This window comes from Lissotriton vulgaris, chromosome 1_2 (genome assembly GCF_964263255.1).
Source record: "Lissotriton vulgaris chromosome 1_2, aLisVul1.2, whole genome shotgun sequence".
Classification (NCBI taxonomy): Eukaryota; Metazoa; Chordata; class Amphibia; order Caudata; family Salamandridae; genus Lissotriton; species Lissotriton vulgaris.
Window position 1 is genome coordinate 221303302 of NC_141686.1, and position 15148 is coordinate 221318449.

At 42.2% G+C, this 15148-nt stretch overlaps 1 protein-coding gene across 1 annotated transcript; it reads left to right on the forward strand.

Annotated features, from left to right (window-relative positions):
• The first annotated feature begins 6759 nt into the window (after positions 1-6759).
• Positions 6760-7698, forward strand: LOC147735065 (olfactory receptor 5AP2-like). The gene has a single exon (XM_086952592.1). It carries the CDS (start codon positions 6760-6762, stop codon positions 7696-7698), a length of 939 nt encoding a protein of 312 aa, XP_086808718.1.
• The last annotated feature ends 7450 nt before the right edge of the window (positions 7699-15148 follow it).

Here is a 15148-nt window from a genome sequence, read left to right on the forward strand (position 1 = left end):
ATATAGTCGGATCATCCTGATTAGATCCATAGATAGAGCAGATAGTGATACCAATGCCTAGTTTGATAATTACCCATCTGCCATGAGTGTCTACTATTTTATGAGTGGCCTGTCCCAGAAAGGTTTTAGCAAGCACTGCTACCCCCCTAATATTGGAGGTTTGTGTGGTACATGCTAATAAATTGTATCCTCTGATTTTAAGAAGGTGTCTTTTCAGCCAGGGCAGGTGTGTTTCTTGAAGGCAGATGATATCTGCTGGGTTTCGGTAGATTATCTCTCCCAGCCGTTGGCGTTTATCACTATCTAAGAGTCCTGAAACATTCCAAGTTCGTATAGTTAACTTCCCCATGGTCCTATGTTTAGCGAGCCATAATCAGCCAGTGCCCTCAGTTCATATTGATAGTGTGTTTGATCTGACTTGATTTTGATTGCCCTATACCGTAAGAGTAATATTGATTGAAAATAAAAAGTAAGACTTGAATTGACTCTGGTTCTGTTTTTTAAGTTTCTTTTAACTGTTTCTCCCCTCCCCCACTTTTCTCCCCCCGTCCCCCCTCCCCTCCCCCTAACCTCCCCCCCCCTCTCCCTGCGAGACATCCTGGGTCATAGGGCACCCAGGTGTGGCCGTCGGCAGGGACTGAACGTCCCAGCACGCATGCACCGTGGCCTAATCAAGAATATATACATTTTGGGTACATAGAATACATATAAGTTACTTCACTTTGTTGTCATCCTAACCCAAATTTTTACAGAATTGAGATGCTCTCCTTCTTTATCTTGGTCCTATCTTTTTGTTTATTTTCGTTTATTTATTTATTTTCCCCTCCAATGAACTGCCGGTGTGTAATCCGCTGGCGTATATGTTCAAAAAACTGTAATGCTGTGATGGTTAAGGCCGTTACAGAATGCCTTTTGTTATTTTCCGGTGTTCTGCTTGCTTTTCTCAGTAATTTCTTTTAGATAGGCCTCAGCCTGGATCTCACTTGTGAAAGTTTTAATTGTTCCTTTATAGATGATTTTCAGACGCGCCGGGTTTTGTAGGTATACTGTTGCTCCAGTTTGTTCAAATGGGGCGAATAGTTGTCTCATTCGCCATCTGCGTTCTACTGTCGCGTGAGCGAAGTCGGGGCGCACAAAGAAAGTAAATCCCTTGAATTCAGTTTTATTTGACGGTCTGGCAATATCATAAATATTTTCCCTTAAGATGAAATTTCCGAAGTTGACCAACATGGCCCTCGGGTACTGTGGGGTTTGATGGTTACGTTTGGGGAGTACCAAGGGAAAGCGATGTGCGCGTTGGATCTCTTTATTCAGGTTCCAAGTTTGGAGTTCGGGAAAAGATGTTTTCAGAAGGTCAGCCATGAAGGCTCTTGGATCATTTTCCTCTGTGCCCTCAGGAATTCCGAGAAAGCGCAGATTGTTTCTCCTGCCTCTGTTCTCAAGGTCTTCAACCTTTTGCATCAGGTCTTTAATAACACCTTCATGTTCTTTTTCCTGAGTTTGGAGTTTTGTGACATCGAGCTCGAGATTTTCAGTACGGGTTTCGACAGAGGCCATTCGGTTAGATATTTCGGAGCAAGTTTGGTCTACTTTTTGTACAGCATCTTGGAGTTTTTGTATAGCCGCATGATTCCGGTTGCTGTCCATTTTGACATCCTTATGGAAAAGTTTGATGGAATTAAGTACTTCGCTCAGAGATGGTTCACTTGGATTTTCATGTCTGTCACTGTACTTTCCATTTTGTGCTGACGCCATTTCCAATGGAGCCCGATTAGAACACATGTCTGATTCAGATTCTATGGGCTTTTTAAATAGTGAGTCGTTCTGGGTATGGTTAGGTCTTTCTTTAGCATGTTCCGTATTACTCCCAGGGTCAATCGTTTCATCATATGATAGTTTACGGTGTCTTCTATGTCTAGTTCTTTTTTTTCCAGCTTCTTTTTGGGAGTGGGATTTTGACCCCCTGCCCCTGATTTCCCTTCGCCTATGGTATCAGAGACCTCCAGCATTGCTTCTACCAGTTTGAGGCTTGAGCTTCTTTCAGTTGGATTATCTTCTTCTCCTGCCTTGCTTGAATCAGTTGTCGCACTAGAAATAGATACTGCTGTCTCATAGATGTCTGAGTCAGAGTCCGCATCTATGGCGGATACTTTTGGCTCAGGGTATAGTTCGCCACCATCGCTAGATGTTTGTACCAGGGGCCTTGCGGAAGAGTGTTCAACTTTCAGGGGTTCAGTTGAAAGTATAGGCAAAGATTTAGTCTCATCACTTGTATTTGCACATGAGATAGTGTTTTTACTCGTATTTGCGTTTGAGTTTGCTGTCAGTTTGTTCTGCCCTTCCTTGAGAAATGGGGTAAAAATATTAGAGATCCTGGGCTGGGAGCCTACCTGCTGACCTGTGTTTTTGGCTGCTGCTTTCAGATTTTTTATATTTTGCAACCTCCTTGCCTTTTTGGCTATCAACTCCAGATTCTCATTGTCGTCGCTTTGTTCTTTTATTAGGATTACTCTGTCCTTTTCCTTTACTTTATTATTACCTTCATTTTTGTTCTTGTCTTTGTCGTTATCTTTATCAATGTTTTTTTCCGTTTTTTTATCAGAGGCCTTGTCTGTGTTTTTTTCCATCGCTTTATTTTTGTTTTTGTCCTTATTTTTATTTTTCTCCACATTGCTACTACTAGCGTTGCTTTTCTCATCGGGGTTCTCTTTAGCCTTGGACCCTCTAGTTTCAGGTTGTCGTTGCCCATCTTTTGGTTTTTGGACATTGTTGGTGTTATGTGTCTCTAAAGCGGTTTTTCTGGGTTCTTCTGGCACTTCTGGCTCTTCTGGCTCTGCTGGATTACCTTGTTGAGTGTTTGATTCGATTAACTGTTCAGATATTTTTTGGGATATTTGCTCCGATGCCTGTCCCTCTACCTGAGCAAGATCTGCCATGTTGTATATCCTCTGTGCCCGAGTCAGGCTTTGGCCCGCAGCTTTCCCGCTCAGCTGTGCCTGAGTTCGTTTGTGTGTTCTTAGGGCAAGAGTTATAGTGGCTATAATGGTTATAGTGGGGAATTTAGAGAGTTTTGACCCCTTTGCTGCCACTACCTCAGAGGCCACTGAAACGACTAATGCCCTTCCCTTATGTTTTAGAAATAATTGTGGTTCTCGCGCAGACCTCACTTTTATGGTATTACTGTCACTTTGCATGCGGTGGAGGTAATACGGTGTGCATCTGCCTGGTTGGAGTTTGGCATAAGCGTTTGGCTGACCCGTCTGTCTTTTAAACTTCACAGGCACCCGAGTGTCCGTTCTTTGAGCCCCCACTGTCCCCCCCAGTTTATCAAAGTTAGCCTGCACTCTAGCTCAACAAGCCTTTAAAAAGCCACCCCACCAGTATCTCTGGTCTGGAGTCTGGAGTTAGCTGCTTAGCATCTTTATTCTTTGTTGTTGGGGGTTTGGTTACTTAGTTGGTTGTTTAGTCTACCAGCCTTGACTGTTTTTTAAGTTATTTTTATTGTTATCTTTCTTGCCTCTTTGCCAAGTCTACTAGGCCCTGAGCCGTACCAAGTTAGATAGTCAATAGATATTCAATTAGTCAATTAGCAGAGCAGCACTGTAGACCTTCAGAATAGCTCAGGAGCAGCGCAATGGTAGAGGCACATATACAGCAGAAACACAGCACAATACGTGGCAGCAGATTAGTATTGATAGTATTTTGAAAAAAACTCATGCAGTGCAGCTGGCCTTTACCTATACTTTAGCTATTTCCCCTCTCTGAACAGGCCTTGGTTCTATTTTGTTATTCAGCTTTGTAATAGTTTTGCTTTACTTTTGTTCTTTTGCTCTTGCTCTTTATCTGTCAATCAGCCCAGTCTGTGTGACCTGTGTGATCTCAGTTTTTTATCTTCCCCGGTTTTTCCCAGCTTTTTGCTTTTTCAGCTTTTTTAGGCCTCGGCTAATTAGCAGTAAAACTCAGATCAATTAACAATTAACAATTAAAGAAGCAGCTGCTGAGATCGTGGATGAGAGTTGAGATGCCACGAAAAATGCCACTGAAATGCCACTGAAAGCGCCTGGATGCCTGCCAAAGCCACTGAGTTTTTCGAAATTGAATGATAATTTAAGCAAAAAAAAAAAGTCAGGGGCCCTTTAATCCTTAAAGCCCTTAAAGCACAGTGACTCAGACTCTGCAGATGATGTGGAGAATCTGCCTGGAACACACGAGTAGATGATCAGCTCCTCAATGCGTATGCAACGCAGGGAGCCACGGAGCCACGGAGCCACGGAGCTACAGATGCTTAGCCAGTAATTTAACGATTCAATAAGCGCCTGATTCCTTCACACAGCCCCCACGCTGCATGCTGTGACCTTCCGACTTGCCGTGACCCTTCAGCCACACCACAGACAAAAAAAAAGTAGACGCGAGAAGCAGGTGTAAAGCTGGGTGAAAGCAAGTGAAAATATAGAGCAGGAAACAGCGGGGAGTAAGCCTCGTTCTGCCGGCAAAGTGCTACATACAGCTGTACTCACACAGGCTTTTGAAGTGTCCTGAAATGTTTCAGCTCCTTTCAGTCCTTTCAGTCCTTTCAGTCCCGATATCTCAGGCACGTCCGGACCCAAGCCCAAGCCCAAGCCAAGTCCACGCTTGAGAGCTCAAGGCAGAATTACTGGTTGAAGGTCGACATTCTCCGGTTAATCCTTGTCATTTCCTTGTCATTTCCGATGCCGCACTTTTCCTCGCCGTGCAGCGCCTCTACAGGCCCCCTGTAAGATAGCGGTTGATAGACGAAGGAAAGGGTGTTCTCTTTCTTTTTTTTTCACCCACAGTCTAACAGTCTCAGTGCGCTGTCATCCCCATCACTTCCATATCATGCTGCTACAAATCGCATATTGCCCTCCGTGCCCTCAGTGCCAGTACCTGCAGTACCAGAAACAGAGTCTTTCCTTTTTCCTTAGCCCATCGGCCTCGACGGCAACTGCGGGGAAAAGCAGTAAGTTGAGCAAAGCAGCAACTGGCAGAGCTTATTCCAGCATTGCTAGGATTGCTAGGAGAGACTTCAGATCAGGGCTCACTGAGCAAGCAGCCGGTACGTCCTCTCACTCCGACGCCATTTTCCAAGCTTGCATCAGAGTCACTAAAATATTTACTAGGTGCTGGGTGGTTGGACTCTGTCCTTGTCTTAACTTTCTAACATCTCACAAGCTTCTCAAATCTTGAAAAGTGAAAGTGTCATTCTTAGTTGTCTGCACATGGCTGACATATTGCAGTGAGGTACTACCTGGCTGGTGTGGTGTGTGCACCTACCTACACTACTTGTTTTCCTACTAGAACCTCTCTAGAAGTTGTAGTCGGGGTGTGCTAAGCCCTTACTACCTACAACTGCTAAGTCCAGTAGAACTTATGTATTATAAGACTTGATTCATATGTACCTACAGGTACCTGGATGTGATTTTCAAATGATATTCTCCAGATTATTTGGTAAAACAATGCAAGCTCTTATCCCATCCACTGCACACCAATGTGAGAAGTTAGCCTGGCATATGATGTCCACTAGGTCAAGTGGGCAACTTGCACCAGTCTAATCGACCCTTAATGTTGGTTGTAGAGTCAACCTTATAGAAAGCTATCCTAGTGGTAGCATGAACCAGCAGTCATCAGACTAAGACTTCAGAGAGCGCATTAAGCAACTTGTTTTACCAATTATAATCCCTTGAGTACCGAATGAAAGGACACCACACAAGGTATATATCAAATATATATATGTATTTATTCACATGAAAAATTTGCTTCTATGGGAATTCACAAGGGCATATTATCAAGCCCATTATCGCCGCTTTAGCAGCAGGTTCCTGACGCTAAAGCGGTGATAATTTTAAGGCCGCTCTTGATAATATGCCCCATAGAGGGGCTGTGGTAGCCATTTTGAAGTGCGTCAATTTGAATCTTGTGTATGTGAAAGAGTTACTAGTACAAAAAGGAATGCACAAAATATACTAACTTTATCATGAAGTACTACAATATAGCAATTCAATTAAATTATTATATTCATGCAAAAGTGAAAGGGAGAATATTGAGTGATGTTTACATCTCATAACCTCACTGAAGTGCAAATGACTGACATAATGAAGAATAAATGACTCACATAAGTAAAAAAGATACATTGGTCATAAATAGAACCTCTGGAATGAATCAATCAAATTAGCAATATGTGCGCCACTACGTGTTGACAACATAACAGTTCAGAAATGGAATGTCACGTGTGATTCAATATGCGCCATATGTTCTATATATAGAGAGAGGCCATAGTTTCCTTAGAAAGAGCATTTTTTGTTTTGCTAACCTCAGCTATTTCCTGGGAAGTTTCAGAGTGGTCGATCAAGTGGGGCCCATAATAATTTTAAGTAAGAAGTGATACAGATATAAATGGCTGAGTGGAATTACAGTAAGATTGCCAGAAACCTAGACCTTTACTGATCAGAAATCATGTTGTTTTTAAATCCATTTTTTAGAAAATGAGCTTCAAAATCGAATTGCTGCCAGGATGTTACTTGTCCTTTACTGAATGCCAGAGCATCCTGGTCAATCTAGAGATGAATTATTTTTTGCAATACTTTATTTCTTTGTGGATATTGACTTTTATAAATCTTAAGATGATTCGTTACTCAAAAAGTAAAGGCTTTCACAACCATGGTTTCTATGCATATTCATCTAAAAGTACTGTATTTACCTGCCAGGTGTCTTTCTTCCAGATAAATATTATCATCCAAAGACATGATGCCCAGAAACGAAAGCACTGTGGTCAAGTTCTTCTTCGTGGGATTCACCAATGACCCTGAGCTAGAAGTTCTGCTCTTTTTACTGTTTTTATTGATCTACACCTTCACTCTGCTGGGCAACTGCAGTATCATGGCCATTGTCTGGCTCAGCCCCCAGCTCCACACACCTATGTACTTTTTTCTCACCCAACTTGCTTTTTTAGATTTCGTTTTTTCCTCTGTTATCTCTCCCAAGATGCTGGCTGATCTTCTTAATGAGAAAAGGATAATCACATTTTCTGGCTGCATTACACAAATATTTTTCTTTAGTGCTTTTGCCAGCACAGAATTCTTCCTGTTGGCAGCGATGGCATTTGACCGCTATGTGGCAATATGTAACCCATTGACATATACAGTCATCATGAACAATGGTCTGTGTTCACGTTTAGTGGCAGGGTCATACATAGGTGGCTTTGTGCACTCTCTGATACATGCCAGTTGTCTTTACCGGTTATCTTTTTGCGGTCCTGACGTTATGAACCATTTTGTTTGTGATTATCCTGTGCTCTTGAAGCTATCCTGTACTGACATATTGATAAATGATTGGATCCGTTTTGTACTTGCTTCCTTCGTAGTCATAGGTTCTCTCCTAGTTATAATGGTCTCCTACTCATACATTATTACCACTATTCTCAAGATTGGTAACACAGCAGGTAGACACCGTGTTGCCTCCACCTGCATATCCCATTTCACCTGTGTGTCTCTCTTCTATGGCAGTGGTTTCTTGATGGAGATACTCCCCAATTCAAGTTCTTCGGAGGAGCAGAATAAAGTAGTTTCTGTTATTCCCACTGTCCTGATACCTGCTTTGAACCCCCTGATATACAGCCTGAGAAACAATGAAGTAAAAGAAGCTGTAAGGAAGATATTAAGCTGGGCAATTAAAAGCAAGTGATGGAAATGATTGCAATACCCAGGACCTGACAGAGAATTGCACCATTTTTAAGTTTACTTTAGGACCTTTTTTATGTATTTAAAACCGTTTTTAATGTTGTTTGTCCAGGCTTGCCAAGGCCAACACTTTGGGCCTGATTCTGTTCCGGTTAGGAAAGCATTCCCACCTAGGGCCCAATTACAATGCGGTTGGGAAGGCCTCCTAACGGCATTTGCTCCTTCCGAATCAGATTGGGAACATGTCTTCCAGACCAAAGGCCAGATTACGATGAGGTTAGGAACATAGGCTTCCAATGAAAGTCAATGGGAGTCCAACCAAATCTTATCTGGAAGTTGTACGGTTGCATCATACTCGGTTAGTCGGAATCTCCCGATCCGAGTCGGTCGGGAACCATTTCCAAACTGATTAGATCAGGAAGATTTCCTGACTGCATCAGAATCAGGCCCTATGTGCTGACTGAACTTAGGTGCCAGGATACAAGAGATCCACAATCTCTGATTCCAAATGGTATCCCAGTGTGAGGAGCTTTCACTCCAATGTTTATGTTTTATTGCTTTTAGCTCTATTTCCCTAGCACAAAAAACATCCTCTGACCCATTTTTAAAGCAATGGTGCATTTTGCTCTAGGAAACTTGCGATAAATACTGTGAGTAGGTTGGCCAAAAATCTACCCCAAGTGCACATTTAGCAATCTAAGCATGAGCATGTTTTGTTGCATCTTATCGCAAAATGTATCTTTTCATTCATTTTGGAAGGAAATAGAGCTAAATGCAGAGTTCGATTTCTCATGTTATTCTTTGTAATCTCACAGAATATGTGGGAATTTTTGTGTGAATAGTATGAATCAACATCTGAAAAACTCAGGTCTGTCATTTATGGTGCAGAAATATTTAGTACAGAAATAGTGACGTTCCATAAATGAATTTATACAGATGATCTCTTTGAGTTTTCATGCTGTTGTTTATTAGGATTACTCTCTGAATTTAGATGCATAAAGATTCTAACAGCAGGAATAAGTCAACAATAGGCTGAATTGTCAACATACTTACTGCTGGGAGCTAATAAAATAAAACTATTTTCATCTGGCGGTGTAAGATGATTCTTACAATCCAAAAGAAACTTCAGCTTTTATAATGTTCTGCAGAAACATACATAATTTGTCTGGGACAGATTTTGTCATAAACATCAGAATGTCTTAAGGGGTCATTTAAAGTTAGGTGAATGTGCAACAAAAGAGTTAGGATGGTGGAAGTTCAACCTCTGTTATCCTTGTAGTGGCCCGATTGCAGAATTGCTAGATGTTATGAGATCTGACTTCGCCATGCATGAAGATAAATTTGCTAATACTTCTTTAAGTTCAGGTATCATTTGGCACCCTGATTCTAAGTCTTTGCAGGGCGTATATAAACTTCTTACGGAGGCCAGATTACAACACATTTCAAAGGATTTCAATAGTCCCAATGACCCTGAATGAGTCATTTTATATGTACATATTACTATAATATGAGAAGCTTGCAATCTTTTAAGAGAGGAAGAATATTCTGGAGCATGAAAAGTACATATCAACACTTTTAGCCATGGTACCTTGGAGTTTGTAATAGGAGTTGCAAATAAGAAAGGTTCATGGTCTTCTGAGAGGTGGTTGGCATGATACCTCAATCTTGGCAGACAAATAGGTTTGAAAGTATCTTGTGCTTTTACATTATGGCATCTTTCTTTTTCTCCAGGGATGTACAAGTAGATGACTTTCATTACCTGTTGAATTGGGTGTATACAGTTAAATTTGTTTTAGACACCCATGTGGATGTAGATATGGGAATTGCCAGTTCGTTCATTCAACTGACAGTGGAAAGGTATAAGATAATCTATTTGATAGAAAGTTCCAACAATATAAACCCCATTCTATTGTCACAAAGCCGCGACCACAAGCTAATTTTCCTCCAAGATGGGGGCTTTTTGACAGTTTTGATTCTATTGTTCTTGACAGCTCATGGTGTAGATCCAAATAATCTAACAACTATGATCATGGTTCTGCCTTGAGGGTGGCCCCACTGCAGCCATCACAGTCTCATCATACACCATGAAGAGGAAAAAAATCAGACATGACAATGCTTTCATGCAAATCAATGGCAAGAGTCACCCTAGCATAGCTTCCATCCCGTTGGTCTCTCTTGCGAGCCACAACTGAGTAAATATTGTGGACACTTTGAGGTTGACGTACCAAGACATAACTTTGATCTTGGTTGGTTGCTCTAAAAAACAAAATTATTTATTGTTTGATGATCATATCCATTATCTGTACTCCGGGTGGCAGCTTCCAGTAAATCATCATCTGCTGAATATCCTGCTGGTGATGGCATTGGTTCCATGTCTCTCTGTTTCTGCAGTTTATGATTATGGTAATGATGCTGTGGGGATTCTGTTTTTGCCACTGCTCCCATGGTGTTAATTTGGGGTCACCAGGGGAAGCAGCTGTTACCCTTGGCTTGATCGTTGTGACACCTGCCAGCGCCCTTGCGACCCCTGGGTTCAACAGATCAAGGTCAGAAAGGTCTCATTGTCTTATGTATTTGTTTATTTTGAGAACAAAATAAATGCAGGTGTGATTGCCTATAAATGCTTAAAATACTCAATAAAGACTTTTTCTCTGCCTCTCATTTGTCATATTAAGACCTCCTGTTCTTGCTTTCACTTTAATTTAGCCAATAATTAAATAAATCAGTGAATTGACAGAGGTCACAAGTTCAGCCAGAATGGAATTAACTGGTGTGGGCCTAGGAGAAGGCTATCTGAGGTATTTGATGAGAGTTCTTCCACTTCCCCTCTATGCACATACCCCAGGAATACATCTAGATTTCCACTACCAAGTCCCATAGTGCAACATTTGCAACTTGGGACCAAAATATGTGGGTGCTTTAAATATAGATAAACATAGTGCTGGGTGACAGAAATATCAGTGTTCCTTCTGCCTTTATTCGGAATGATAGACTGTTAAAAGGAATGCAGGTTGTCACTTGATGATTTACTAGTGTCCTCCCACATCTAACATTAACATCCAGGTTAGAGCAAGCCTTCCTACAGTGAGAATAGCTTTTGGGCGCTAGTTAATGTAAGGACATCTTAACATTACATTTCTGCATGTTCTACCTTTAAATACCATGCACCCTGCTTCTGGGCCAATTAAAAGTGTGATAATTCAACCATATTTAAAGGGGGAGCACAAGCACTTTACTACTGGTTAGCAGTGGTAAAATGCACAGCGTTCTAAAGCCAACATCAAAAACATGGTCCAGCAAAGACAAAAAAATCCATGGTGACAATGCAGAAAGGATGGTTTTCCTACACAGGCTGCCCGCAGGCAAGAGCTACAGTAAACTAATCAGTCACTTAGGGATCTATTAAGATGGCGGAAACGCCCGCCAGAGGTGCGGCGGTCCCGCACCTGCTATCAAGATGCCAACGCCACCGTGGTGTTGGTATCCCCTATTCCTTGCAGTGTGGTGGACGGTGTTCACTGTATCATCCATGCTGATAGAAAATGTGCTTTCTTTAAAATTGCATATTGAAAAATTATGTGAAATACTTGATGGAGGTGAATGCATCGTTGATTTATTAGAGAACATTATTTTCCACAATGACTGTCCAAGACAAGTGGATGTAATGGTGTTTCCAGCATTTTCTTGTTTGATAGACAACTCAATTTACAAAAGGGTCCGAGAGCGTTGTCAGGCACATGAATATGTGCAAAAGGTCACAGAAATAACGTTATTGAGCTGAAAAGAGGGCAATATGAAGAAATGTACAGCTTTACTACATGGGCCTAACTCAGGCACATAACAATGGGAATGGGTTTCCTTGTCAACCCTTCATCTTTGTGAATTACAAAAATATTTATTTGGGGGTAAGCTATGGCCCTGGGGACAACTGCCAACTATTGAACAAATTTTTGAAAAAGATGAAAGCTTTTCTTTTGAAACACAGTCATGTTACTTTTATGAAAAATGAGCTGTATCTTTAAAAAAAGTTTACTTTATTTAAAGGTGATCACATACATGTAATATCCTAAAAGGCCAATATTCAAGTGATGGTCAACAATGGGTGTGGGACACAATTTGCAACCAACCCCATTAATATTCAAGAGGTAGGTAAGATTGCAACCAACTGTGAATCTGAATTTAGGGAACTGTCCTATTAGTATATAGAGCTATTTGCTTTTGCCATAAAAATACTGGTCACAAATACTGGTCACAAAGTGCAAGCAATTGTTTGTGACCATTAATTAGTACACAGGCCCTATGCCTGTCTAATGAATACTTTTGTTACTGGGAAGGGTTCCCATGAGTACACATAGAATATATTTGTTGTGCCATCACAGGGGAAGGATAATTCATATTCATCTTCAGTGTCAATACATTTGTATTATTCATGTTCTTTCACATAATGTTGCAGTTTAAAATGGTGCTTGATTTCTGATTGGCAGAGGTATGCATCCTGTCCAAGCAGGAACCACAATCCTAATCAACGCAAGTCAGTTACAAGCTCTAAATTAACTTGTGCTCTCCTCCTGGTAGCTTGGCACAGAGTGAGCAGTCAGGCTTAACTAAGAGGCAATGTGTAAAGTATGTATGCACACAACACACAGGAACACCACCAAAGGACTCCACACCAGTTTTGAAACATAGCCCATATTTTCATGAGTAAAACAAGACCATAATGACAAAATTCCAATAAGTAAAAGTTAAAATATGAATTAAGAATTAACTCTTTCACACCACGTAGAAGCAGAAAACGCCAACTGGGGTTATCTGGTTGCACTAGGCCAGGGCAAATCTGGAAGTTCATTAAGTATGAGCTTAAAATCCGTTCCGCTCGCGGATTTTGCGAATTTTCGGTAAATCCGCGATCTGCGAACTCCCGCGAATTTACCGAGAATTTACAAATCCGCGAGCGGCGGATCCGGGGGCAAAAGTTGAAGCCTGGCCTGTTGTAACTATTTTACGATGGCGCCGGCAAGCTGCCAGCGCCATCCTAAAATAGTTACTAAGTTAGCTTCAACAGGAAGCTCTAATAGATAAAATAAAGCAGGTGCTCGATTTTATCTATTAGAGCTTCCTGTTGAAGCTAATTTAGTAACTATTTTAGGATGGCGCTGGCAGCTTGCCGGCGCCATCGTAAAATAGTTACAACAGGCCAGGCTGGTGTGCTTTCTTTAATCTTTTCCCAAATGTACCGTGAAAAATCAGCTGTGATGCTGGATAGAGGCTTTTGCATCCTTGACTTTCACGAGCGCAATACCCGTGCTGTTCTTGTGACCAGGGGCTTCTTTCTCTTCATCTGCTGAACTGATCTTTCTCTGACCTTTTATGCACACAAGAGGCATGTGAACTCGCATGGAAGCCCCGCACGTTTGGGCCCGCCCACACACTCGCGGTTTGCATCGTCTTCCCGCCATTCACCCACTATGATGGACAGCTCATGTAAGGGACCCCTGCGCCCTTCGGGGCGATTGCATAGTAACACACACATGGTCGCTCGAACTAGTTGATGCTCAAATTCAGTGACTCATTCATTAGCCCAAAAACAATTGTGAGCGTCATCGAGGCTGGACAGGTGTGCCTTCTTCCCAACTCTACCGTGGAAAATCAGCTGTGATGCTGTATAGAGGCCTTTGCATCCTTGACTTTCACGAGCACAATACCCTTGCTGTTCTTGTGACCGGCAGGGGCTTCTTTCTCTTCATCTGCTGAACTGATCTTTCTCCGACCTTTTATGCACACAAGAGGCATGTGCACTCGCATGGAAGCCCCGCCCCAAATCCGCTGATCTGCAAATCCGCAAAATCCGCGGATTTTGCGGATCCACGATCCGCAAATCCGCAAAATCCGCGGATCGTGGATCCGCAAAATCCGCCCATGCTTAAAGTTCATGCCAACCACAATGGGGCAGGCTTACTTAGCAATACCTTGGATGTATTGACATCAAGGATGATGCACAGAGCAAAAGAGGTGATGCGTCACTGTCATTCATGGCAATTTAGGCGATAAGTCAGTTTCTTGCTGGGCAGAATCAGGGCATCAGGAGTCAAGATGCAAGGACATTTAGGCAACGCATCATTGTCAAACCACTGAGCTGTAGGAAATGCAAGCAGCACAGAGTGATGGTTTGTTGTCAAGCAGTGCAAAGACAGAGATGCATCAGAACAAGGGTGATGTGCAACGTAGCAATGTGGTGGCCATGGTTCGTGCATCAGTATTGATTGTCAAATGATATGTGCCAGTTCCGATCAGTACAATGTGGTTGATGTATGGATTTTCTTGTGCTGCAGTACAGACACTCATTTCCAAGGCCACAAGACTGGATTGGCACCACTCGATAGATCAGGACTCACAACAGACAGAGTCCATGTGCTGGTTGCAAGCTGCAGGTGGAAGTCTTTGTTATTTCTGAGACTTCAGGAACAGGAGGTAAGCCAACAAGCCTTTAGAGATACTTGGGTTCTGGCATGTTCAGATTCAGATGCAGTCCTTCTCACTCCCATGCAAGAAGCAGTAGGCCAACCCAGCAAAGCAGTGCAGCAAAATGACACTCCCTCCTGGCGGCACAGCATACCTTCTTCCTGGTGAAATGTCTTCAGCTCAATTAATGTGCTGAGTTTGTGGTGTCAGAGGTCTATAATTTATACCCAGTTGGCAGACTTTAAAGAGATGCTTTGAGGTTCAGAAGACTCTGCCTTTCCTGCCCTGCCCCAGACTCACTACAGGGAGGAATACATCATTTTTTGTGGGGACAGGACACAACCCTTTCAGGTGTAAAGTTCCAGCTCCTCCCACCCATCCTGCTCAGGACGACCAGTCAACATGAACATGGCTAATACATTACCCCTACCTTTCCGTTGGGTGTGGCTATCTAGAGGGAATGTGGGAATGCAGCTGTCACCCAGCCCAGGCATGTATTTCAGAGACAGAGAGAAGGCACCACATTATTTAAGTAAGAAATGACCAACTTTCTAAAAGTGGCATTTTCAGAACTGGAATTTCAAAAAACAACTTCACTAAAGGTTGTGTTATTAAATTGTGAGTGTTGAGACTCAAGTGGTCTTATTTACAATCCCATTGCAACTCGAGAATGCCACTTTTTTGGGATGCACTGGCTGCACAGTATGCCTGCTCATATCTACAAAGGCACGTAAAGCTACCCTTTGTGGCTATTCATAGTCTTGTAAATATGGCCCACTTTCACGTATTACCCTGCCGAAAAGGGCTATTCCAGGGGTGTTGCTGTAGTTGTTCCCTAGCAACACCAATGGAACCTGATGCATTCCCAGACTTACAAGGTTTGGTAAACCTGGGAATGCATCAGATTCCTACGCCTCTCCAAGGGATGCATAAGGGAGGAGCAACAAGGATAAATACATTCATATTTCCTCGTTTTTCCTTTTTCTATGTTTTCT